This window comes from Lepisosteus platostomus, chromosome 17, assembly GCF_059453375.1.
Source record: "Lepisosteus platostomus isolate fLepPlt1 chromosome 17, fLepPlt1.hap1, whole genome shotgun sequence".
Taxonomy (NCBI): Eukaryota; Metazoa; Chordata; class Actinopteri; order Semionotiformes; family Lepisosteidae; genus Lepisosteus; species Lepisosteus platostomus.
Genome location: NC_142627.1, coordinates 9239961 through 9267391, shown reverse-complemented (window position 1 = coordinate 9267391; position 27431 = coordinate 9239961). Strand labels below are relative to the sequence as shown.

The window sequence follows — 27431 nt, the reverse complement described above, 5'->3', positions numbered from 1 at the left end:
GGCTAACCATTGAAAATGGAATTGAAAGTCTTTGTACTGAAAAAAGTAACCAACAGCTGCAACCTGGTTTATTGCTCACTTGGTCAGTACACCTCTACAATTCCATTTGAACCATGTGATACAGAACAAGTGACTTTAGTTGGTGAATTGCTCCTAACTAGGTCTCATTAGTGTTTTTTTTTTTACTTTGTGGGCCCTTGCAGATTCTTTCAGATCTTGACATGCCTAATGTGCTCCTGTAATTTCTGTGTCTAAGCCCTGGGGAATGATAGGTGTGCTTAAATGGGTCGAACAACTTTTTCTTTTCTTAATTAAAAGTGGAGCTAAACCACAAGATCCCAGCATTCCTTTGAGATGAAGAGCACAAGGCTTGTGTGTCTGTACAGCCCAAGAAAAGCTCTTATCTTATCCTTGCATTGCAACCAGTGTCACAAACCCAGAACTTTTTTTCTACTCGCCTTCAGGCAACATAAAGGAAACATAACAGAAAGTGACTGAGAGTATCTGTCTTGCATGATGGTGAATTTTCTGTGCTGTGGCCCTTCCTGTTCTTGATAGCCGTGTTGTTGGGATGGAGTCAGTGTAGACTGCAGCTTATCTTACTCCTCTTGGCTTGAATTTCACAATCAGAATAGAAATATCCCTTCTCTCTAGGGGAACCATTCATTGTCATCCCTAGTGCCTGCCAGACAGATAGCAGGCTGTGTGGACTCTTCAACATTGAGTTAAAGAGTCTGTCCCAGGAGCCTAAGGTTCAAACTAGGGGAATGCATTGCTACACGCACTCTTAATTAGCTTCACAGACTCGCAGGGAGCTCTTTGATGGCTTACACACAGACCACTGGAGCTAGCTTCCTCTTGGTTGTGATGCTGTCAGCCAGACATTTTAACTCTTCATGGTTTGGATTTAAGCATTTGGATCCCAGGCTGAAGAGGACCCTTCGACAAGACTTTGCACATTTGGCTTTTGTCGTCTAAACTCAGAGAAGCAACAAGCTGTGAAAGCTGCACATTTGCAGTACCTGTTCTTAGATACATTTCCCCCCTACGTTTCAGCCACTTAAAATTGATGGTTCATCAACAACCCTGCATGTCAAAGCTGACTCTCCAAACTGCTTTCTCCTACACAAAAATGTGTCTAGTTTTTATAATCTATATAAAATCTAACCAATTTCCCGAAGCTGTGATTACATACAAAAATAGTCTCTTTTCTATAACCTGTCTTGCCCCTTTCCAGAACTGCAACCTAAACCTTTATGTTTACTGCCAGTTAAAAAGGTGCTTTGTGTTTGCTCTTCCTCTTCAACGTCTTCAAAAAGCTTTTTTTAATAACAATAACAATGTATCCAGGAAGTCTTTTTAAAAAGGGCTTTTTATTTTAAGACTTTCAAGAGTAGTCATTTGGGGGTTTGGGCTTGGGAAGGGAAAGGGTGTTCTGGGATTATTCCAGTGGCGGAGTGCTGAGGAAGGCACGTTGGAAAGGCGGTGCTCAGCTGCTGTCAGGCAGTTTTTGTGATGCTGAATTATGTTTGGTATCATGGAAATGGGCTCGGCAGCCTTATGCTGCCACCAGGGTAGTCCTGCACACTGGCCACACACATGGGTTTTGTCTCTTCGTTCTGTATTTATTGACGACAAATGTAGAAATGGCAAAGATGTTGGAAGAGCTTGTGTTATTGCGCAACAGATACTCAAACACTACACCAATATCCCATCTGGGGGTGGTGGTGCAGTTCTCCTGTCCTTGCAGCTTCGGGACATTCTGAAGTGTGACCTACAGTTTCTCAGTCTCTTTATATTTATTGTTAGAGATCATACCTAGGAAACCCATTGCAAATGGCACCCACAGCCAAAGAAGGCTCCACGGCCCAAATGTTGGGAATAAGCCTTTACTTTTTCCTTTGCAGCCTATGCATGCTGACGTGGCTTGAACTATATGGTAAAGGGTATTGGTATGTTGCTGAACGTGTACAGTAAATAATATGCACGTCAATGAAATGTTAAAAGTGTTTTGGAATGTTTGGAGTCATACATGGTAAAATATTATTTTGTTTTGGTTTAATTTGTAGATAAACACCAATGGCTTCATTGCCACCAGTCAACCGACAAGTGAGAGGGAGTATCTAGACAGTTTCCCCCCCAGTTTTGGCATGGTCGCCATGTTCTTGGCCGACCTGGACACCAGCGACGGAGTTGGCAAAGTCTTCGTCCGGCAAGACGCCAGTCCCAACACCCTGCAGCTGGCGGCCGCCCACATCAACCGGGCCTTCCCCTACGATGAAAAGTTCACCCCCACTCACACCCTCATCGTGACCTGGGAGGATGTGGCTGCCTACCAAGAGCACACCAGGGGCGACGGGCTGGACAGCAAGGTAACCCTGGGCACTGGCTGGCTCCCTGCTGCACTTTCCCAGTCAGCCTCCTTTCAAAGCAACCGTAAGAGGGGATAGTAGACCGCAGAGGGAGGTTAAGGTGGTCCTGGGTACAAGTCCTCCAATCTGAATAACCACCATGTTCCTCATCTAGTTCCATTAATGGAAATCAGTTTTTACTGGGGGGTTCATTTACAAGGCTAGTGTCCCATCTGGTGGTGGTGGTGGTGGTGGGGTATTTTACTGTTCACATCACATCACACTGCAAAAAGGTCAGGCAAGCTCTTTCACTCTGATCCACTTAACCTTGCACAGAAGCCTTGTAATTCTCATTTAATGTGTTGTCTATGTAATTCAGTGCCTTGATCGAAACCTCTCAGTTCTGCTTCAAGTGTGCGTGTGAGTATTGCAGTTTATCCTTGATCCTGAAGTAAATGGCCTGTATCGTGATTAATTAAAAGTGGATTGTTCCCATATGTATGTGTTTTGTATTTGTGCGATCCTGTTTTAATACCTTTTTTTTGCTATGCGTCTATAATTTGGCCTTTTTTAATTGGATAATTCTTTACAATTCGCTCTGCAAAACAATGGTAATGCAATGGGGGTTTTCGGCTAGTGATACAAACAGAATGCCATTGCAAACTCAAGCCAAGAAGAAGAGAAGAATTAAGATTTTGAACGGGATGATCTGGATGGAGTTTGTGATGGGTTCCTTTAGAGACTTGCACTGATCGCGGGTACTGTCTAAATAGGTTGCATTTTGTTCCACTTGCACAGAGAAACACCTTCCAAGCCATCCTGGCTTCTGGGGAAAAATCTACGTATGCCATTCTGCTGTACCCAAGGGATGGGCTGCAGTTCTCTTCGACGCGTTCGAAGGGCACAGACACAGACCGTCCAGCCCGAGTTGCCTTTAGCAAAGGACTGCAGCGGTACTTGATATGGAGCTCTCGCCCAGGACCTTACTATGAAATCACCACCAGCAGCGAAGAGTCTGTCAGGGATCTTTATGAGTAAGACACTTCCTCATTCTCATTGGGCCCCTCTCACCAAACACAATACGGTACAACCTACGCTACAGTCAAACTACAATACAACCTCTTGGTGTTTTTGCACAGTGAGGGTTAAAAGCGTGGTCTCACAATAATTAAAATAGCTTTATAAGGTTGCTGTTTTCATTAATGATCGAAGAATAATTCCTGTAAAAGTCTAGAACTATGCAGCATTAGTTCAAATATGTTAACCATAAGCCTGGCGTCTTTCTGACTTATTTGCGCTTTTTATTTCCCGGACTTACAGTGAGCCAGTTCCAATTTAAGGATGCACTCTGTTTATCCCTGGTTTTGGAATTCGGCTGAGTTCCAGAGTCCTTATTGTCAGATGAAATGAGTGTTTGTTAGGTACAGTATGAACAGACAGCATAACAGACTTTGGAATCGCAGACTGTCGTGTGTCTGAAACAGGCACATGAATTGGCTTGGGATTTGGATTGTTTGGGAATGACTCCCTCCGCTCCCTCTCCGTTTTAAGTGAAGTCCTTGTTTTTCTGCTGTAAAGCGCTGACGGAAGATTCTCTTTCTTTCAGGCTCACGAATTCTGGCAAGCGAGGCGTGTGGGTGTACGAGATAGGGACCACCCCTTACTTCAGCAACGTCGCGCCGGGGGAAGTGGAAGAGATTCCCACCGAGGTCCCCCTGGAGAATCCCCAGGGGGGTTATGATGATGAAGTGCCAGAGACCCGTGTGGTCCCGGGGCCCAGACGCGAGGAGGAGCAGCAGGTGCTGGAGTACCCACCCTACCAGCCGTACCCCCACCAGCCAGCCTTAGAGAACCCCGATTCATCCCCGTATGAGGGGAGACTGGAACGACCTGCACTGAGCACCCCTGAAGATCCTGCTCCTGTAGACACCTACGCAGAGCCCATTCCCGTCCAGCCGGTCCAGTTTCGTCCACAGTACCCCCAAGAGATTGGTCAGGCCCGGCAGCCACTCTACCCCATCGACAACGCCAGGGTCGTGGTTGTGGATGGGGACCTTGAAGTAGATGCCAATGGTACGTTTTCTGTTCTTACAGGATGCAGTACATGTGCTTCAGTCTTTGCTGACCGTCTTTTCCTGTTCCTGTTTCCCTGCAGTTTTTACATACAACTCGGAGACTTGTGCTAACAGCCGACAGAAGTGCTCCAACTTTGCTGATTGCAGGGACTACCCCACTGGCTATTGCTGCCATTGCAGGCCTGGCTACTATGGGAATGGAAAACACTGTGTGGCAGAAGGTAAGATACACCCCCACAATCCTCAGCCCAAAGGTCAGCACACTGTGTGGAAGAGGGTAAGACACACCCCACAATCCTCAGCCCAAAGGTCAGCACACTGTGTCAAAGAGGGTGAGATACACCCCACAAACCTCAGTCCAAAGGTCAGCACACTGTGTCAAAGAGAGTGAGATACACCCCACAATCCTCAGTCCAAAGGTCAGCACACTGTGTCGAAGAGGGTGAGATACACCCCAAAATCCTCAGTCCAAAGGTCAGCACACTGTGTCGAAGAGGGTGAACACATCCCACAATCATCAGTCTAGCAGGAAATACACTTTCCGGTCCTAGTGTTTAGACAAGGCAGGTTCATATGGTTCTTCTGTAAAGTCTTTTTACTTCTTGAGCATGAATCAGGAATAACTTTATCACCAAATTATCCAAGTCCAAGTTTACAGGTGCAAAACCACCTATGTTTGGTATCAAAAGTGGTGTTGTATAAAGTTAGAAAGCGCCACTGACAAGAACCTATGTTGTTTGATGAAAATTTAATCACAGTGCCGCCACAGCACTGGAATAGTCTTGCAACACTGTGTGTGAAATGATTTTGAATAGGATAAAAAAACAACACATCAGATAAAAATACAATTAATGAGATTAAGTTGAAAGAGTAGATTAACGGAATCACATAAATGTAAAAGTTTATGATGTACAGTATAATTAAATGTCATTGAGATTTAGACACAAGACACGGTATCAATGAGATTATTCCTGGTTAAAGAATTTTAAAAAATCTGCTCATTATTTCTTTGTTTGCACATGAGGAATTCCTTGAATTTGGCTCAAAACTGTACATATATAGAAAAAAAAGAAGGGAGTGGAAAGCCTTTTGACAACAGCTCTCTTTATTGGACTGAAGCCAGTGTAAGAGGAAACAGGCAGAGTGGATAAGTAAATACAGACATCTAAGATTGCCCCTGGCTTTACAGATTTCATTTAGAAAGCTAATGTGAGGTTTCAGAAGAATCATCTCAACCTTCCGTAGTATTTAGTTTGTTGTGTTTTCCTCTGGCTAGTGGGGGGATGCAAAGTTTCCTGCTAAATTCTAAAGTTATATTTCACAAATGAATGCACCAATGGTCCTTAATATGTGAATGTAAAGCCACACAAATACCTTTCTGTTTCATCGCTCTTCTAGAAACACAATCAGAGTAGGTCCTGGACTGTTCCACTGGGAGTGCGAGGTGGAGGTGTGTTGGTTTATTGTTTCTGATTTCTGCAAGCCTCTTGATCTGTGGATCTGTGATCGGCAGGAAAGCCTCAGAGGATGAATGGGAAAGTCAATGGCAGGCTCTTTGTGGGCAGCTCTCCTTCCCAAGTGGTGTTAAGCAACAACGACCTGCACTCCTACGTGGTGGCCAACGATGGCCGGGCCTATGTGGCCATCAGCACCATCCCCCGAAGCCTGGGCCCATCCCTGCTGCCCCTGTCCTCTTTAGGAGGTGTCATCGGCTGGGCATTCGCCCTGGAGGCTCCAGGTCATGAAAATGGCTTTAGTGTAGTAGGTAAGAGCACCTCCTTCAATTCATTTTTCACGTTGTTAGCTGCCTTTTTCCTTAACACCTTTTCTTTCCCTGCTACGGTGAAAGGAACTGCTCGGCTTCGCACCGCACAATCCTGGCTACACCTTTGTGTTCCTGAAGTTAATTTTTTAAAATCTGAGACCAGATTAAAATGCAACCAGATTCCAAAAGTTTTGCGATCTTGTAGAAGCATTTAATGGCAAAGTGGGTTCTGAAATTTGTCTTCTCAGGTGTTAATCATTCGTAGAATTTGTTTTTAAAAGAATCCTGGGACCTTGAAAAATTGGGCGAGGTGCTTTTTTCACTCATAGCTTTGTCATATTTTCACGTTTACCAGGGGCCGAACTCAGCGTCACTACAACATGATATGTGGTGCTTGCATGTGTTGTTGAAAATAAAAGGGTGTTAAGAAATGATCTAGAGGAACTTCTATACTTATCTCATGAGGGAGGAGGTTAAAATTTGAATGAAGATGTTTCTCTGGGCCTGTGCATTGGTAATCACTGGGTTGTCATCTCAGTGACAGTGCATTTTCTCTGCCCGTTCTGGTTACTACAGGAGGGGAGTTCACTCGTCAGGCTGAGGTGACCTTCCTTCCTGGGAATGAGAAGGTGACTATCCGGCAGGAGTTCAAGGGCATTGATGAGCATGACCACTTGGTGGTCAGCACCGACGTGGAAGGAAGGCTACCGGAAATTCCCGAGGGGGCGTCCGTGCAGATCGAACCCTACTCCGAGATCTACCATTACAGCAGCCAGAGTAAGTCTCGCTGCGGTTGAGAGAGTCTGGCACATCTTTGCTGGGACGGGAAGCGGTTGCTGGTTGCTGCTGTTGCAATGTGTTTATTGACACAAGGGGTGTCGATTTGCTCGTTTGAATGAAAATGGCATTTTCTTTTATGACGGGAAATGATACTTGTGTAAATAAGAGAGATCAGGGATGACCATCAAAGTCACCCTTTAAAAGGCAACAGGCAGAAGAAAATGTCTGACTGTGAAAGCCTGTAAAAGTCCAGGAGAAAGAGAAGTTTCTCTTGTCACACTTGGTGTCTTAGTAATTGAAATGTTGTGTCGATGGTAACTTCAAGGGGAGTCCATGTAGTAAAAGCCGAAAATTCCTGACAGTTGATGACCCATTGGATCTACAGTGGAGCAAAGGGCTCTTTCATCACCTCAGCAGCTGTTTCTTACCATAATAGCTAGAGGTAGACAACTTCCCAGCACGTGGGCACAGTTGTCTGTGTTACACAGGAGGTCTCGTTGATGAGTGGCAGACACACACGCAAACTTGTGTGGTTGCTAGCTGCCAGTATTCGTAGAGGTTTGTTCCTTCAACGTGTTGCGTTTTACGCCTAAATTAAAACCACATTTTTTTATGGTTGGGTTGCTAACTATTCCTGGTTGTTCCAGTGATCACCTCTTCCTCCACACGGGACTACACCGTCACCCTGGGGGACGGCAGCACTTACACCAGATCATACCAGTGGAGGCAGACCATCTTCTTCCAGAGCTGCCCTCACGACGAAGCCTCCAGGGCCACCCCAGCCACACAGCAGCTCAGCGTGGACCAGATCTTCGTGATGTATGACGCGGACACTCAACTAATCCGCTACGCCATGAGCAACAAGATCGGCTCGCTTCACGGTAACCTGCCGCTGTCCAGCTCGAGTGCTTCTCTAGACCACAGGATCGAGAGAGCGGGGCTTGTTTTCAGAGGAAAAATGGCAAGGGGTTAGCAAAGGAGATCCTGAATTACCAAGGGGGATAGCTAAGAAAGAAGGGTTGTTCTTGGCAGTTTGAGTGCTTACCCGAAATCTGACAATGAGCACAGAACACTTAGTGACGTGATCAGGCTGAACCGTAGCTCAGCTGCTGGTTAAGTAATTTAAGTACGTGTTTTCTTCTCAATGTTTAGAACATTGCTTGTCTGTAGATATGGAGTAGTCTCTCCATGTGGTAACGTTTATCCTCGGATCACTTGTTTCTCGTGCAGTGGCGTGGAGGAGTCTGATTAGTTAGGCATCTACAGGTGTAGGTATCTAAACCTGCTTTGGTTCGAGCAGGGCTCTCGGTGCGCGGCCGCCAGCATTTCGGCAGTGCAGAAGTTCTCTCTGCGTTCGGGGTTTTGTACTTCAGTCCATCCCTCCCCTTCTGTAAGGGACCTAAAAGAGGTTTGTGATGTGTTCAGGGGGCGGGGAGGAAGAAAACGCCTGCTTCACTGGGAGACACGGCTGTGATACCAACGCGGCCTGTCGGCCCGGCCAGGGTAACCAGTTCACCTGTGAGTGCGCCACCGGTTTCCGTGGAGATGGACACAGGTGTTACGGTAGGCCACTGAACGTGAAATCCCTGCTTGTGGGTTGTGTTTTGACTGCCGGTTCTATCAGAGGTTCAAGGCTGAACCTTCACAGAAGAATTCAAAGATAACGTTGTACTTTCTATGTAAAAAACATCTCCAGTACTGCTTTCCTTCCTGTGACATCTGCAGGATTTAAAGTGAGTTAATAAAGACTGTTCTCTGGTTGACCAATGCTGGCAGAGTAGCCCCTTTCATTACAAAGAACCTCCCTTTGGGAACATCTGCTTTAAAGGGAGAGCTTGAAAATAACATTAAGAGGATTGTGTATCATTTTTAAGAAGAGGGCTGAGGCCTTTGGTTTCAAGGTAAAACTGTTCAAAATAACACAAGAAAGCTAAAGCGACTCACTGGAAAATAGTCTTTGATCTATCCATTCACCCATTATCAGGAAGATGGCGATCACAGAAAGGGCTGCACAGCTAGGGCGCATCCAGGAAGCATGGGGTGCACAAGCTCCCTCCCCCTGTCAGGGGTGCCAGTCCAGCCCTAGGCCACAAGGAGAGGGACAAATCGGACTTGCTTATCACACCCATCCGGCATGTTTTTGGGAAGAGTGAGACAGGTGGAGAAAGCCCATGCAAACATGTGGAGAGGACACGGACGTCTCCCAGACTCAGAGAGGCTGTAACTCGGAGCCCTGGAGCTGTGTGGCAGCAGAGCTGACAGCAGTGTGCCTGTGTCTTTAATCAAAACACTGAACTGAATTCTCTTTTTTTTACCTTGTGCTCAGTGTTTTGTAAATAATGTCTGATTCTTTGTGCTGGGAAATGGAAGGCAGCTCTGGAGGGGCTGAAAGAGAAAGCTTTGTCCACACTCAACATTCTTTTTCTATCTTTTATGAATTCTTTTTACACATCATTCTGATAAATCCAATTTATTATGATTTAAAGCACTGTGTAAATGTTTGGAGTTAAGTAATGTTTTGAATCTAGGCTGCCTTGGTTAAATGCCTGCTTACGTCTTATTATTTAATCATAATTTAACATTTCTTTACCAAAATATGTTAAAATAAAGGGCTGGCAAAATTTATTCAGAAATGAATGCAACATGGAAAAAAATATAGCGTCTTAACATTAATTTTAAATAAGCTTTATTATGATTATACTTTATTTTGAAGATTGGTTGTATTTAGAGTTTAGTTTTATGTGCTTCATGATTTAAACCTTCTAACCTGTCTGGGAATTGATGGATCTGACGTTTCTTGAAAGAAACCAGGGCTGGTTTTGGCTGCCTGATCATGCCTGGTTAGCTTGTTCCAGACACCCACAGCCCTATTCGAACAGCACGCAACGAACACAACAGTGTACAGAAGGGTTGGTGGCAGTTGTTGCTGCACTGTAGTGTAATTTGTGATATGAGGATTTTTTTCTTTTATTCTTTTTTTATTCTTTTATTCTTTTTTGCAATTTGGACAGACATTGATGAATGCAGTGACAACCCACTGATCTGTGGCCAAAACGCAGTCTGTAACAACCAGCCTGGCACTTTCCGCTGTGAGTGTGTGGAAGGATATCAGTTCGCCAGCGACGGCAGGACTTGCATTGGTACGTCCTTTTCTGCACACTGTCTGATCTCAGCCTGTTTCATTCTGAATGGCATGTCTTCAGCTCTGGAGGAGGTGGCACACATCCACTCACAAATGGTAGCCCCACTGAAGCTCAGCAGGTGTCAGCCTGGCTGAGAGACCTCCTGGGAAAAACTAAGGTTGCTGCTGGAAGAGGTGTTAGTGGGGCCAGCAGGGGGCGCTCACCCTGTGGTCCCTGTGGGTCCTAATGCCCGAGTATAGTGATGGGGACACTATACTGTAAACATCCTTTGGATGAGACATAAAACCGAGGTCCTGACTCTCTGTGGTCATTATAAATCCCAGGACATTTCTCAAAAAGAGTAGGGGTGTAACCCTGGTGTCCTGGTCAAATTTCCCCTTGGCCCTTACTAATCAAGGCCTCCTAATAATCCCCCTCTGTTAACTGGCTTCATCACTCTGTTCTCCTCCCCCCTGAGAGTTGGTGTGTGGTGAGTGTACTGGTGCACTATGGCTGCCGTCGCATCATCCAGGTGGGGCTGCAGACTGGTGGTGGACGGGAGTCCCCATTACTTGTAAAATGCTTTGAGTGGAGTGTCCAGAAGAGCACTTTATAAGTGTAAGCAGTTATTATTATTATTATTATTATTATTATTATTATTATTATTACTGCAGTCCGTACTTTTTGGGTCCAAATTTATTAGGAGAGGGCGTTTGGCTCACCTGGAAAATGAGTTACTTTTCCTGATTGTCAATGGGCACTGCACCGCTGACCGGCTCTCGTTTCAGAGGTGGACATGCCTGTTGACCACTGCCAGCGAGGCACTCACAACTGCGATGCCCCGGAGCGGGCGAGGTGCATCTACACTGGGGGGTCCTCCTTCATCTGCTCCTGCCTGTCGGGCTTCGTGGGCGACGGGCGCTCCTGTCAGGGTGCGTCTTCTCTTCTTATAAAGAACTCATAGCAGTGGGAGGAGGGTGGGGAAATACTCATGTGTCTGTGGGCGGGGGGCATTCTTTAGGTTTAGACAGACATGATGATGATGAGTCTCTAAAGCTTCTTGCTGTACATTGCCTGTGTTCTGTTATTGCTCTCTTGTCTTGTTCTGTGTCTCTATTAATCTCCACAGTACCTCTGATAGCAGACTGAATATGCTCCCTTCTTTCCTCTCTCTCACAGTGTTGTACTCCATTAAAGTACCTTATAAGGTCACACAGCTTCAGCTCGAAGCAGAACATTATAGATTAAGTTCTTCCAGGCTCCAGAGTCAAACGTTAACGGCATGCCTGAATGGGAGACAGCGTCAGAATCTCAGTAGCGAATTGCATGTGTCACACCATTAGTAGATAAACCCAGGCCTATTTCAAAAGAGTTTATCAACTTAATCTGGCATAGTCTTCGAATACAGGTCTAACTCACAGAGCGTTAATTTTGCATTTGGGTAGCATGAAATAAAAAGGCTTTTAGGATGATTACTTTGCGCTTCAGGTACTCTGATAAATACTGTGATGAATAATCACAGGCACTGACAAAAGAATTAACGCTCTCGTTAAATCAACACCAATCATGTTAAAAAGTCATTGGGCTTAGAAAACTTGGGTCATATAGTTTTTCATTTTTGAAGACTGGGCCATTTTAGAGTTCAAATATTTTATAGTTGTCAAACAGTTGCCTCTTTGTGTGCACCAAAGCCCCGAAGATGAATGAAACCAGGGTCTCCAGTCCCATTTTGTTTCCAGCTCATGTGGCAATGTGATTGGCTCCATTTGAGCAGCACATGCGGACTCGTCTGGTGCATCAAACGAACCCCCTGCCTGGGTGGGTTCCCAAGAGACAGGCTGGAAGGAAAGGCAGCTGTCGTCAAGAGGGTCTCCATGTTGGGAGAAGCTGAGCTTCACTGGCCCTCTGAAAAGGGTTAACTGTCCTGACGAAGGAGTGTGGCTGACAGTATGAGGCAGGAAGGAGATAACTTGTTAAACATCTGCAGATTCCATTGGCAGTGTCTCCAGCACTTGCCTCAATAATTATTGTACAGGGCCAGCTGCCGCCTGGAGCTCAGGAAACTCAGTTTGTGTTTTTCTTCCACCTCGTCATTCAGTTTGAGACCTGCGTTAGCCAGCTGGTGTAAATGATATCTGTACTTTTTCTCGAGCTGTGCTTTGTTTTACTGTAAGATCTTTGATTGTGTTTTAAATACATGCAGTAAACATCCATACTCTTATTCAAAACAACCCTGGATTTTGCTACAGTTGCCTCCATAAGAGACCATTTCAGTTTCCACCAAATAACACAAAAGTCTACGGGAATGCAAAAATGCCTTTGTCCTTCATCTTAATTTCAGTCCCCTCCTGAAACTCTAAAACCAAATACATTAAATGTGTGTTTTAAGATTTAATTTAAGGTTGTATGAAAAGCAAGTTTCATGGCCAAGTAATTCTGGTGTCGTGCCTTTGTGGTCCTGTGTGCTTGACACACAGGAGGAGAGATCATGGACAGTTTCCTTTCCTGTTTGCTCACAGATATTGATGAATGCCAGCCAGGCAGATGCCACCCAAATGCTGATTGTTACAACACTCCAGGCTCGTACAGATGTCAGTGTAGGCCGGGTTTCTATGGAGATGGGAGTCAATGCACCCCTGATATAGCAGGTAAGCATCCCTTCCTGTTTTCCATCTTGCTATGTACTGTGTAGAATGTGTATGTAATTTTGCGTATGTGGTAACTTTAATATAAATTACAGGTATTGCTAAAGTAGAAGTGTTTACGCATGACATGAGATCCATATTTTATTTTTTTATGTACTGGCTGCTTATAAAGTCGGTTGACCTTCGACAAATGACTATATAATAAAATAAGAGCACTATGGAGTATCTACCCATGGGAATACAGTGTACAAGAATGACCATGGGTAATGAACAGCTTCATGCCACATTTACCATGTGTTTGTATGTGCAAGCCATCATGGACACGAATGTGCACAGTCATTGCCTACGGAAACACATTCCCCATAATCTCATTTGTATCGGTATGTATACAAGACGTCATTGTTCCACTGTAGGTGGTTTTCATAATACAGTAAACAGGTCTGAACCATCAACGTTTTAGGCAACCTGTTTTACAGTTGAACAATATTTACTGTGATGAAGGTCATGGTGCTAAACCATGCATTCCAAATGTTCTAGGACTAATGCAGTTTGAATGTAGGGAATTGTTTTAGTCTTCAATTGTGCAAACAAATAACCTTGAAAAGAAGATATTACCAGTTGAGCCATTTTGAACCAAAACTGCATTACTTATTTAGTGCGAGCCTTCTGGGGAATGAAAACCAGATGTGATTCTGTTGCCCCAGAGTCTGACATACTTGTGCTGAACTGCTGTGTCTGATGTGAAGCACAAATGTGCACTAAAGCTAAGCTAATTAACAGACTCAACTCTAACAAACTTTGTTTTTTTTTATAAAAAAAGCTACTGTGGACCTGCAGGCCGGAGTAGAGCTACACCATTTCTGTTCTTAATTCAAGTGTCTGAGACAGGAAAGCAAGACATTGTTATAGATAAAAATCTCTTTTTTGAGGGCGGATAATCTTCTGTTTTGGTAAATTGTAGTCATTATACTGTATATGCATTTGAAAATTCCACGTAAACGTATTTGTTTCTCCAAGAGTCTGCTGGATAATGTAGCAAAGTCAAGCTTACTGACGCCTTGCTCAGAGAGTTGTTTCATCACAAGTTTCCAAGCTGTGCTTTACCACTAAACAACTTTTATATAAGCTCACTATGATATACGGCAGTGAAAGCAGAAGGAATTAAATAGGTGGTAAAAGCATGGTAAGGTATACAGGTATACCAGGCTGTGGAAAAGCATGATACGAACATGTGAGAAACAGCAGCTCTGTATACTGTAGGAGTGGGGAATCTACAGTACAACGGTGAACTTTCCTGAGGCACAGCTTGAGCATGCGAAATGCTTTGTGGGGCAAACCGAACAGAGAACACTAGCTGTCTGATCCCACAGTGCAGCACTGCGATTTTGGCTTGTGAAAGGTGGCATTGTCAGTACATTTGCTCCATTCTGCTTGGCGTTTTTATTTGATGTCACCGTGCAACTTTACAGTGTCGGGTTGATGAAAATCTTCCCCTAATCTTGACCACCTAAGCATGAAGACTTCTGGCACACGCGTGTGGTTGTCCACGCGCAAGAGTGTACAGAATACCGACTGATTGCGCTCATCGGTTTTCTCCAGCCTGTAGCTTTCTAGTGCTTCATTTTCCAGCTGGACGAGAAGCAGATGTCTGACCTTGGCACCCCCTCACTAGGCTGTGTGTAGGAGACTCAGAACAAGGGCCTTTATTGCTGGCTGTAGCTTGACCGAATTCTCTGCCTTAAGAGGCAAACCATGGGTTGGTTTCCACACCAAGAATTAGCATTTAGGTCACCAATGTATTATCAGTCACTAATCTGTATCATGAGTTAAGGCTGTAAACATCTGTAAACATCTGTTGTACTTTCTTCATAATCTTAATCTCTCAGCCCTCAAGCAGAAACACTCATTCAAAACTGATGGTTATCTGTTGGCTCCTGGCTGATTTGACAATATCCACTTAACTTCACTAGATTTTAACAATCTTTAATCAGTTTTTTTTTTGCCTTACAATCTCCCAAGTCTCAGTGAAGTACTAAAATGACCCTAGATATTCAGGTTCAACAAAACTATTCTAAACTTCTTCCTGCTAAAATAAGGCTTTGCTTAGCCAGGCTTTTCCTCATCTTGTATAATCTACATGCTTAACCATGGGTTTGCTCACTTTGAGATTTTCCCATTGTGCTCCAGTTTTGTTGTGGTGGGCTTGTGTGTTTTTCTGAGGACTGAGACAAAGGAGTACACAATTGAATGTGAAGCAGGCTACCGCTTCCAGTCTGCAGTGTAGGCTCCTCCTTTAAGATGTTGTTCTCTAGGAACGCTTTGTGCCTGCTTGTTTTTAGCATGGTGTACCAAAACAAGTGGAAAAATGTGTATTCTTATGTATATAGAAGCTTCATGGATGTGCCTCCCTGTCTTCTTTTTCTTGTGAAAGAAGAGCTTATCTTTGTGGTTTCTAGGGTAATGGGAGTGGGGAACAAGCTACCCAGCCATGCTGTTGAGGCCGATACCTGGTTTCTTTCAAGAAACAGCTGGAAGACATACTTGGATACATTAACTACTAACTACTAATTGGACCAGCCTCCTCTCTTTTTTAACTGTTCTCCTGTCCTTACCTCAGAATAGTACTGAGAAGCCCTAATGGTGTTGCTCAAAGCATAGTAGGTGTGACTAGGTTCTATGAGTGAACTCAGGAACTCCCACCACTAATCAACGTAATCTACACAAACAAGGCTGATTGATCGATATTATCAGCTTTTTTACAGGATATTTCTGTCAGCCTGTGTGAAAGGGTGGGGTTTTGGTTATTATTCTTTGCCTTTCTTGTTTGTGGGAAGGCAGACATTTTGTTATGACTCGTATGTGGGCTGCTGGAAATGCAGAAGCCCCCAGCAGAGTTCTGTCTCGAGCGGAAATCTTCGCAGTTGGTCGAATTGTTCCCCATAACAGGCTGGGAAACCACGTTTTTTTTTCCGATGCTCCTCAGTGTTGGGGGCAAGGTCTCTGCTCTGTCTGAGCCACACGTTCGATGCTGGAAAACTGGTTCATGCAAATGAGCTGCCATACCTACAAAAGAAAAATAAATACACATTTTTGACTAGCACTCCTACAAAGCACTAGTTTAGGGATGGTCTATAGGAACTTAACAAGGATAAGTGAAGTTTAACATAATAGTTCAAGGAGGTAGCTATTTGAGTCAGCATGCGTAGGCTACAAAGGAACAAGTAAAGGTTTATTCCACGCTGAAAAAACAAGAAAAGAAACACAACGTTTCGGCTGTGGAGCCTTCTTCGAAGAAGGCTGCACAGTCGACACGTCGGGTTTAACGTAACTGTGTTAACTGTGAGGAGCCCAGGGACAGAGCAGAATTGCACAGTTTTCGATAAGATTCATTTCTCAGTAATCATGAACGGTTCGACCTCTTGTATAAAAATCATTCACATTTTTATGTATTGCAGAATATTTCATGGGACCGGTAATATTCTAAAGGTTTTTACATAAATTCATGATGCAACAGGTAAAAGCAGAAACGCCAGAGTTAACATTTTTCTAAATGCAGTGCTGTAAACAAGATGTTTGATAACGGGATAAACAGTCCATTAAAAACAGGGGGGAGGTAAACATTTGGCCAAAGGATGATGAGAAGCTGGTATCTATGATTCACAGGAGGTTAAATGCCAGTTTTCCTCCCGTGAAACCGCTCTCTTCTCCCCCGACGTGTTTGGAAAGTGGGTCCTGCTCATGTCGCTGCAGGTGCGGAAGGAGATTGCTCTCGTGTCGGTGGGGGTGTCCCCGCGCGGGGCTGTTGAATTGACCGCCCCCCCTCCCCATCCTCCTTGCAGTGCCCGAGAAGACGCAGTGCGAGCGCGAGCGGGACCGCCTCCTGGGCTCCTCCTCCTCCGCCTTCGGCCCGCGGGGGCCCCGTCCCGTGCCTGGCCAGTACATCCCCACCTGCGACTCCCTGGGCAACTACACCCCGCTGCAGTGCCACGGCAGCACGGGCCACTGCTGGTGCGTGAACCGGCACGGGGACGAAATCCCGGGGACGAGAGCCGGGCCCGGGGCCACGCCCACATGTGAGTGACGGGGGGGGGGCTGAGATTAGACATGACACACCGTCGAGCCCAAACCAGTCCATTCCAGCTGAACCACTCGGACTGAGCAAAGCAGTTCCTCCATCCATTTGTAAATTCCTGTGCGTTTCCCCCAAGTACTCTTTCATACAAATTGTGTCATTTCAAATATGTCCAAAATCCAAATTCAGAGATTGCATTAGATAACCAGGTGCTACACCCACGTTCGGAACTCCCTGCAACTGGGTTAGGAAGAATCAATGTTAATGAGGGCATTTCAAACCACAACGAAAGTAAAATGTTCACGGTGACTTGTAAAATCTCCAAGATTCGAGATGGTTTTGCTAACAAATACTACTTGTTAACTCTGCATGCAGAGCACATTGGAACATTTATATAATGAAATGTCTGCTGCACAGCTTGTACTTATTCACTCGTACAACCCAGTACATAAGTCATTTCAGTGACTAGCGAGCAGGAAGGGCCGCTTCACGTCGTAATTTGTATAAACTCTCCACGCCTGTTGCCGGACCAGGGGTTTGCGACACCATGGTCTTACAGTACTGTAACGCAACGGGGGCTCAGGCGGGCGCCCTTGCCGCATTAGGTCAGCCCCCCACTGTCGGGGGCTCGAACCCGGGACTCCCTCGTCACTCAGCAGGGATCCAGCCCGGTGAGCCAAAGAGAGATCTCCCTACAGCCTAGTAGCTGTAGTCCTGCTATCACAGGGAAGGGCGGTGACGTCACCTGCTCTGGTACGCCGGCTCTTACACAGTGCCTGTCGGCCGTAAGCATTACAGTACTTTCACAAAGTGCACGATTTTGTGCTTAATTCGAAATCCGTACGATTTTTCTCTACTATCAATGAATTTTTTGGGGAGAGTTAATAACCAGTCTGAGAAATTAGGACTGCGGTTCCCCTTTTATATATGACAATTTTCTTCTGTCAGCTGGCTCATAGAGTGACAAACTAGCAACTGCTGTAAAATAGTTCTTTTTGTAAAGATTATGTGTTTTTTAGCTCTACTGTGTAACTTGTAAATCTGTATTTTAGATATTTAATGAGCACACATCCATGCACAGAGAAAGCAAAACCTTATATCCAACGATGTGTTAAATAAAATCACGTCTGGGGCCTGTTCTGTCTGTAGACCTAATTGGTTAATTTTCTGCAAGGTCATTTCCCTTCAGACTTCCTTATAAGCATTACAGTTGTCCCAGGATTCAAGCTGTCCTCTTGTTGTTGAAAGGAAACATATTTTTAAGGTTGTTTATCTGGGAATTTGGAGGCTATCCGATTTCGGCTTTAGTTCCAAAAGTGCTGTAGAGATGGCAATCAAGCACCGTGAATCGTGGAAGCTAATGTGAAGATTGCTCAAGACAAAGCAGATGAACTACAACCAGAAAACTGTGCGTAGTTGTGCGTACCTTTTTCAAACAGTTACCAGACTTGACCATGTCTTTAAGCTTTATTTTTTTTTAAAAAGAACACAGACTCACAGCAACTTCTCTGGTGTTTTATTTTTTTAAGTTAAAATAAAAGAGGTTCTAAAATGAGGTTGATCTGCAGCGCATACCTGTCATTTTTTCTTTTGTACCGGCGTAAGACGCCAAGACCTGACTTCACTTGTCCCTAATCTCTCGCTCTGCGTCCCCCCACCTCCCAGGCACCCCATCGCCCCCCCTGGGGCCGACGCCCAGGCCTGATGTTCATCCTTTGCCTCCTGGAACCCACCTGCTCTTTGCCCAGAGCAGCAGGATTGAGTTTGTGCCCCTAGAGGGGCACAGCATGAAGAAAGGCGATGCCAAGGCTTTGTTGCACCTCCCTGTGAGTACCCCCGAAACACTGGCCCCCCCAGTTTCTCAGTGAGCAACTCTCCGCCCTGTACAAGACACTGTTAGAGTGTTTGACGTGGTACTGTGGTGTTCCACCTTCTTAGTGTTTGCAACAGTGTTCTTGAATGCTTTGGGCAAGGCGAAGGTATGACATCCATAGAGAACACAGTGATTCTTGCCTGTAGATCTGCATATCTGCAGTTTTGAAATTGCAATTGCAATTTCTGCAGTTTAGCCCTGTGCCATCCCCATCAGGCGTAGAGTTGGATTTAAATTCTGAATCTCAGAAACATTGATAAAGTAAAAAAACAACAAAAACAACAACAAGATATTTATTCACCAATGTGTACAAAATGTAGTAAACATAAAACACCAGTACACGAATCTTGAGCTTCTTCGATAACAGAATTATATCTCGTCTTTTTTTTGCCACACTGACTGTTCAAGTGTTGCGTCTTCAGACATGCTGAGGGCAGTGATAGAGAAAAAACACAATCGAGCTGTTTACAAATATGTTTGCAAACTGTTATTTTTAACCATGACTCATGAGGCCAGTGGATCCCAGAGCCAGCAGGCAGCTGTGTTTTGTCATAGTGATAGAGTCTGTTTCTCAAGGATTCCAGAGGACACATAGTTTAAATAACATCTCATCTTTATGTACAAATTGTTAGAGATGCATTTGGGCTGTGCCAAAGAGGGTTCAGAGAACACATTCCTTATATATTCTCTGTGGGTTTAGTCACAGAGGTGAACAAGACCTTAGGCTGTTAAATGACTAGCTGTTGCAAAAAGGCAAGACACAGGCTATGATTTATCAGAATCTTCTGACTAATTTTATAAACTTTTAATATACAGAATAAAGACTACAAATATCCCTTTCACCCTCCACTACTAAAGCCCTGGGTTAATAAATGTCTCTTAGCGAGACAGGGCAAAGAAATTGGTTGTTGGTCTTGGTATGAGCCCTTCTAGATGTTAGTTGATTTATAATGCCCCCTGCATAATTTGCAACACTTACAGTAAGGAGTAGAGAGTAGAGCTTGTTCTCAGCTCTGAGATCTGGAGAAAGCAGTGCCAGAGAATATCATAATCCTGCTGCCCATTCTGTGGGGCTAGGTAAGAGACACACATTCCTGCTCCTGCTAGATCTTAAACTGGTAAACTATGATATTGAGGTCGTCTGCTGACATTGGGTTAGCAATGCAGAATCCATTTTAATTGGCTCCAGTCTAATCATATGGATCTCAAGATGTTTGTTTAATACTGTACAACCATACTATAAGGATCATCATATTAAGATGTGCAAGTAAGGTTAAAGATCAAGTGCAATGAAAGCTAGTAATACACTAACTAATTGTGTCTGTACTACTGCAGTACAAAAACTCACACTCTGAACAGTCCTGTGATTGTTCTGGTGAAATTCTTTTTAAGACTTTACTTGTCTTGTTTTTGATTAGATTAATGTTAGTAACTCATGCACTGAAATGAGTGTACTGTATGTGATCAGGGGAGATTTATAAAATCTCAAAATTCTGGAGGTAATCACCTCTGAGTGTTCATTCATAAATAATGTAGTTTTTAAATAATTATGTTTTTTTACTGTGGCTCTCTCATGTCACATGTGGCTGCAATTATATTTTTAAGCACTGCCATAAACCAGACTTACAAATTAGATCAAGGAACTTTTGGTGTCAACCAGTACTTTGCTTTATCAGACTAGATACTACTGGAAAGTCCTCTTTTTACAGTGTCCATCACATGCGAATGCTTTTTCTATAAACATTGACTGTGCTTTACAATGATTATACTCCTGACAAGTAACCAATGGAATTAGTGAAGAAGGTAGGATAACTTGCATTGGACTCAGGCGCCCGCATAAACCAGTTCTGTCTCTAGCGTCTTTAATGGTTTAATCTTTTACTATTAAGGTTGCAAGATAGAATACTATTGTACTAGCTTGCATATCAATGAGGAAAACCATGCATTTTTAAACGGTAATGAATATGCCATGAGTATGTGAAAATAATGATTAATAATAAGCCTTTAACAGCTTAAAACATTGGTCAGATTCTAGTTTCCTTTTTCACATGGAACTGTTGCAGGAATACCCAATCGTGGTTTTGGGTAATTTGATGTCTAGACAGTGGCAAGAAATTGTTGTTGGATAGATGTTCAATTTTTTTTTTTTTTAGCAGCGCTGAACATGTGGTATTGCACAACGAAAAGTGTTTGCCTTCTAATTCCGGAAGAACAAAAAATATTGAGGCATGTCTCGTGTCGTCTCGCCTCACAGGATAAGGTGGTGATCGGAGTGGCCTTTGACTGTGTGGAAAAGATGGTTTACTGGACTGACATCACTGGGCCCTCCATCAGCAAGGTTAGCTTGCATGGAGGAAAGCCTGTGCCAATCATCTCTACAGGTGGGCTGGATCTTTGGTGTGTTCTTCTTGGGAATGGGAGTTCACTTTACTACTATATATTCACCTGTGTACAGTGATTTAACTGTGTGCCAGTAGCAAGGCCCTTAAAATAAAAATAGGGGTTAAGAGCTTAGTTAATTAGAACCTAATGCGTGTGTAACATGAATAAGCAATTTGCATTCAGTTTTATTAATAGTGTTATTAGTAGTCAAGTTAATACATTAATATACAACAAAGCAAAAGCAAAAAAAAATTCCATTCACAAAATAATGTTCCTTTCCTTTGCAGTCGGGATAAGATATTGCTTTTGACTTTTAAGGTTCCTGCCTTCTTGCTGTGTTACATTGCCATCCGTGCTCTCCTGTCTGTTGGTGCTGATGTTGGTCTTTATGTATGTCTGTCAGAAAAGTCCTTCTAAGATAAGATCACTTTATTGGCCATATACAATTTCTTGTATTAGGAATTTGTCTTTTCACATACCCCAGCTTGCTCTCCATGAGACACGCAGACAGGGAGAGAAGCTTGGGGTCAGAGTGCAGGGTCAGCCATTTATATGGCGCCCCTGGAGCAGTTGGGGTTAAGGGCCTGGCTCAGGGGCCATGCAGAGTAGGATTCCTCTGCCGGCCGCGGGATTTGAACCGGCAACCTTCCAGCCACAGGCGCAGATCCTGAGCCACAGAGCCACTGCTCCGCCCTCCTCCACTAACACACGCAGGCTTTCTCCCCCCTAGATCTCGAGAGCCCTGAAGGCGTGGCCATAGACCACCTGGGGCGGAACGTGTACTGGACCGACTCCATGCGGGACAGGATCGAGGTGGCCAAGCTGGACGGCAGCCAGAGGCGCGTGCTGTTTGACACCGACCTGGTCAACCCCCGGGCGATCGTCACGGATTCTGCGAAAGGGTGCGTCCTGCCCCCCTGACCCCACATCTGCACCCTGACGATTCCTTTCCTTCTGAGCTGTCTGGTCGGTATCGCCGTGCCAGCGATAGGCAAGCGCGGCTCTTCCAGCGCCCTGCAACCCAGCTGGTACTGGGACAACTGAACCTGCTGCTGGAAATCGTGGGATTTATAGAGCAAAGGACTAGGTGTGCTGATGAGACCTGTCTGAGGTTGTGATCCTTGACACCGTTAAGGCTTTCGAGTGAGATTTTCAGGACAGCAGTCTCCTTGCTGGCCTCCTCCAGTCCCCATTGGGTTTGTCCTGCCCTGCACAAAACCTCATGCTCTTCTCTGGAAACGTTCTGGAAAGATTTATCATATGTGACCACCTGGTCACGTGCCGAAACCATCAGGTTCCCTATGCAGGAGGATTGAAGAGTGGTCCGGTCCTTCTGCGACAACAAGCATGCTGTGTGAATGGATAGACTATGAGTTCTTTTATCCCTGTGGGACAGACGTGGGACTGGCATCCCACTTTCTTGTTTATGTCGTTTCTTAACTTTAGTCTTCCCTCCCCAATAGGCATCTGTACTGGACTGACTGGAACAGGGAGGCCCCCAAGATTGAAACCTCGTACATGGACGGGACCAACAGGAGGGTTCTGGTGAAGGATGACCTGGGGTTGCCCAACGGCTTGACCTATGACCCTTACTCTTCCCTGCTGTGCTGGGCTGATGCAGGTGTGTTGTTTGTACTGCAGCTGAACACGGTTATGTACTGTACATTCATTAGGGAGTCTTTGGCAATGTCTTGCATTCATTTACATGTATATACGGGGACAATATTCATAGGGCATAGCAGCCATACCACCCTGCAGCTCTCAACTGGCTACCCACTGAAGCAAGGCAGGGTTGATCCTGGACAGTACCAGGATGGGAGACCTCCTGGGAAGCTATGGTTGCTGCTGGAAGTGGTGTTAGTAGGACCAGTGTGGGGTGCTAACCCTCTAGTCTCTGTGGGTCCTAATGCCCCAGTATAGTGGCGGGGACACTATACTGTGGTGGGTGCCTTCTTTCCGATGAGATGTTAAAACGAGGTCCTGACTCTCAGTGGTGATAAGCATATGGAGTTATCCCGGTGTCTGGGTCAACTTTCCCCCCTCAGCCTTTACCGTGGCCTCCATATTGTCCCTATACATGATTGGCTTGAAGATGCCCTGCGATGGACTTGTGTCCTGTCCAGGGTGTACCCTGCCTTGCGCTGGTTGCTTGCCGGGTAGGCTCCGGCTTCCCGCGACACCGTAAGTATAAAGCAGTTTGGCAAATGACATGACGTAACATGACAATATTCATAGAAACAGTTTCTGCCACATGGCAAACTTGGGTTTTTTTTTACTAAAAAGAAAAAACAGTATGAAATTATTCAGAATCCTTCATCTCAGAGGGCATCTGAAAGTGTACCATGAGTGAAAGCACAAATGCCTTTGAATATCTTTCATTTTAAAGTAGGTGTGATCACGGGCTAAATTTGCTGTACACTTATTTTGACAAATAAGACACTTTTGACTGATTTTCCCTCGTGGCTACAGGTACTCGGAAGGTGGAGTGCATGAACCCCACCCAGACAAACCGCCGGAAGATCCTGGAAGGAATACAGTATCCCTTCGGAATCACATCTTATGGGAAGAATCTGTACTACACAGACTGGAGGAGGTGGGCCTTAATGATACACTAATTTGTCTACAAGTTTACTGTGGCATGACATGGCAACAGCACAGGAAAGTGTGGTAAAGCTCAATAAAAACCACTGTGAAATCACAGTTTAGACAGGGTAATAGTTGGAGAAGAGGATAGATGATAAAGACTGATAATTATTATTAAACACAGTCAGCCCTCAAAAAGTAAGTCTCTGTGAAACCATAGGATAATACCAACACTTCACTGTGGGAGACTCTCAAAATAAAGGTCACCACTAATAGCAGTTTGATTAATCTAACAGACCAGTGGTCATTATCAGGTTGTTTGCATGAATCTAAGTCAATATCCATCCATTTTCTAAACCTCATCTTCCAATTCAGAGTCATTTGAGGGCCAGAGCCTATCCCAGCAAGCAACAGGTGCAAGGCAGGGTACACCCTGGATGGGACACCAGTCCATCATGAAGCTGACACAAGAACACCAACACAGACACGCACACACTCACAACAGGGGCACCAGTTAACCTACCAGCATGTTTTTGGACTGTGGGAGGAAACAGGAGACAGCACTTACAAACTCCACACAGACGGTGGCCCAGGTCCGGAATTGAACTCGGAGCTCCAGCGCTGCACAGCTGCAGTGCTGACCCCTGTGCCACCATCTCAGTAAAAAAAGGGCGTTTTAATTAGATACATATTTGTATTTCCACAAAGGGTAACAAGGTAACCTTCCTGATTTTTGTAGCAATGCTTTAAGAAGTACTATTTGTGTTCAGCCCCATGGAAAATTAATTAGTCACCTTCTAATAACTAAATAGAAGGGTTGAAAAGATGTTTGAACAGTGGGGGTTTGAAGGACTTGGGTGCTCAATTGCCTTTCTGGTTATGTCATTTGAAAATAAAGATCTCTTAGATCTCCAGAGTGAGCAAATCAACCACTGACTGACAGGATCAGTGCAGGGAACCTCTGTCTGTATTTCCCACCGAGATCATTGAATAACCAGAGCGCCAAACAGACTGCTGGGACCCCACATTACATATGCTCCAGTGCTAGCAGTGTGTTTTCAGTGGAGCTAATTTCAAGTTGTTAGATCTGCGTATGTTTGTTATTAAAAGGAGGTCAAAGAGCCTGTGCAAATCGCACAGCTGCTTGCAATTTTTCAGTCCGGTGAGTAAACTGCATATGCAGGCGCATTTCAGAATTGCAAGAACTGCTTCCTTCAGATCTCACCGGCTGGCCAAAGTGATTTTCTGACAGGATCTAACCAGGAAAAACACAGCAGTAGTCCCTGTCAGATCAAGCCTGTCTCTTGTTGTCTTATTGATGAGATTACCTTTATTGTCTGAAATTCCCTCTCATTCATCCTGCCATGCATGAGCTGTACATCAGTCTGCCTTTTGTGGCTACCCATAAAACTGAATAGATTAAATTTTTAATACAATTTCTTCTTAGTTTATTTCTCATATCCCTCTGCCGGTCACATCTGCAATGCCCATGCCATGTATTCAAGCTACTCATCACTTTTCATCCTGCAAGGGGTGATAGCTTTGCAAACCAAACAACAGCGATTCTGTCTTCGATACAGTGAGTACCTCTGCACAGCCTTAAAGAACACTTTTCCATTATCCTGGGCCATAGCCAAAACAGAAATTATGAAAAGGAACTCCCTGGGACCCAGTCTCAACCTTCCACAGCTCTGATGATGACCCTCACGCAAATACGGGTTCAAATTGTAGGCAGGAAGGAGTTTGAGTGTGGTGGTTCCTGTTCTGGGTTCCGATGAGTGATCTGTGCCTGTTTTACTGAGCTGCCAGTGTGCGTTGTGCCTCAGGGACGCTGTGGTCGCCGCAGATCGCACCCTGGGCCGGGAGAGTGAGGAGTTCCAGCCGCAGAAGCGTTCCCGTCTGTATGGAATAGCCACCGCCTACTCCCAGTGCCCTGCAGGTACTGCCCAGTTTCCTCTCTCACCTTCTGTAGCTCTTACACATAACGGAGATGTTAGACATTAAAGTTTTCTAGCACAGATTTAGAGATTTTATCTTTCTAACCCTTAGTTTTACGGGTCTTACCTTTGCCATCACGTTGATTATGGCTAATAACTGGAAGCTCCTGGATCCTCTCCCGCACTATAACGTGAATGGGCGTTGTATTACTCGGTCTCTAGGCCAAAGCAAGTTTTCAACAGGCAAGAAACACTGCTGAAAGAATTACACCGACTAGGAAATATGAAGCAGTGAAAGCATCGTCCTTACACAGGTCATCAAAGAGCCCACGCAAGGAGCTCACGTTCCTGCTAGTTGATTTTCCAGACTCTGGTCTGGATGCAATTACTCAGGGCAGAAGGAATGCAGGACACATGAATCCTTTTACATCTGGGGCTCACGGCTGCTTGTTTCTGTGATCTGGCGTCTGGTGTGCCTCCTTGTCCTCTCCCGGCTTTCCTGCGAAAGGCGTTTGGGAGAGGGCTTCACGCTGCCCCCCTCCCCCCCCGCCGGGTCTCGGGCGTCTTGAATGACCAGCCGGGCGGGGGGGGACCCCCTCCGGTCACACGAGGGGTTCCAGGGGCGATGGTGGGGGAGCGTGTCCTGTCCGGCGCCGCAGTAGCCCTCTCTTCTGCTTCGTCTCCAGGGCAGAACTACTGCTCCGTGAACAACGGCGGCTGCACCCACCTGTGTCTCGCCAACCCCTCGGGCCGCTCCTGCCTGTGCCCTGACAACGTGGTGGGCGTGGGCTGCGTGGAATCAAGCTTTGGGTAGTAACGTGCGAGGGACAAGCTGCCAGCACGGGGGACTTCCTTTGTCTGACTCTTGGTCTCTTGCCACTGGTGTCAACGGCAGCTTTTGCCAGTTACTATACTTACCCAATAAGGCACTGAGTGTGATGGAAACCAGTGTGTTCCAGGTGTTTGTTTTTTTTTAACACAGTAATTCTTAAAAAAAAAACATTTTAGATTCGTTCTGATTCCTGTTTGCCATTTTTAATCCGTTGGAAGTTTTTTTTTTATTGTAAATAAATACAAATATAGATGTCTCTCCAGTTTTTTATTTTTTGGTTTTCCCTCTGGTGCTTTCAGTTTTTTACGGTATCCCGCAGTGGGAGGAGGAGATCTTTAAAGTATCAGGTGTTACTGTGAAGTTTACCCTCTATGGCAGAATGTGAAGTAAAAACTCAAAGACAAAGAACATAAAAATGCAACTAGGTCTGTCTGCGCCTTCTGTCAATACAGCTGTTTGGCACGCCTGTGCGAAGCGTTTCGATGACTTCATCGTGAAGAAAAGGGGCTGAGGCCTTGCATTAAAGTATTGCACACTGACAATCTCTTGTATGTGCAGCTGGTGTAAGAGAGATGTTACGTTCTGTACAGCTACCCAAAAATAAAGAAAGACCTTTTTTACAGGGTGGTTCTGAGCTTTTCCTTTAAGCATTCATGTTCACTGAAGCCCACTTTAACATTGCATTGCACTTTCACACGAATTTCTTCTTTGACATCTTACTTCTGTACCTGAACGTTGCAGGACATTTGAGTTCTACATACCCACTGGTTAAACAACATGGCACAACATAACACTGTGCATGACTAGTCTTGACCTTCTACATACAGTACCATAGTGCAGCAGTGTTGTTGCTCAATTAAGCAGCTGTGGAAGGACTTTCTGGGAGACTGCTAGTGGTTTCATGGTTTTGTATCACATAGTGTCCTTGAGGCTTGACAGTGGTTCACCAGTCTTTGTGAAAGTAAGAATTACTGGGAAATACTCAAATTCCCCTGAGCAGCTGGGTTCTGCAAA

At 44.9% G+C, this 27431-nt stretch overlaps 1 protein-coding gene across 1 annotated transcript in view; it reads left to right on the top strand.

Moving 5' to 3' along the window:
* LOC148646086 (nidogen-1-like) overlaps positions 1 to 27037 on the top strand; it is a 32418-nt gene extending 5381 nt beyond the window's left edge. The window contains exons 2-20 of the mRNA XM_088609659.1: positions 2070 to 2372; positions 3150 to 3385; positions 3958 to 4424; positions 4507 to 4647; positions 5940 to 6191; positions 6768 to 6968; positions 7619 to 7852; positions 8397 to 8534; positions 9983 to 10111; positions 10882 to 11025; positions 12613 to 12741; positions 16578 to 16811; positions 18476 to 18636; positions 20938 to 21064; positions 21796 to 21967; positions 22529 to 22686; positions 23535 to 23658; positions 25475 to 25587; positions 26272 to 27037. Coding sequence (XP_088465785.1) covers positions 2070 to 2372; positions 3150 to 3385; positions 3958 to 4424; positions 4507 to 4647; positions 5940 to 6191; positions 6768 to 6968; positions 7619 to 7852; positions 8397 to 8534; positions 9983 to 10111; positions 10882 to 11025; positions 12613 to 12741; positions 16578 to 16811; positions 18476 to 18636; positions 20938 to 21064; positions 21796 to 21967; positions 22529 to 22686; positions 23535 to 23658; positions 25475 to 25587; positions 26272 to 26399 — 3591 coding nt within the window. The 3' untranslated portion in view covers positions 26400 to 27037. The remainder of the gene's footprint in view (positions 1 to 2069; positions 2373 to 3149; positions 3386 to 3957; positions 4425 to 4506; positions 4648 to 5939; positions 6192 to 6767; positions 6969 to 7618; positions 7853 to 8396; positions 8535 to 9982; positions 10112 to 10881; positions 11026 to 12612; positions 12742 to 16577; positions 16812 to 18475; positions 18637 to 20937; positions 21065 to 21795; positions 21968 to 22528; positions 22687 to 23534; positions 23659 to 25474; positions 25588 to 26271) is intronic.
* The last annotated feature ends 394 nt before the right edge of the window (positions 27038 to 27431 follow it).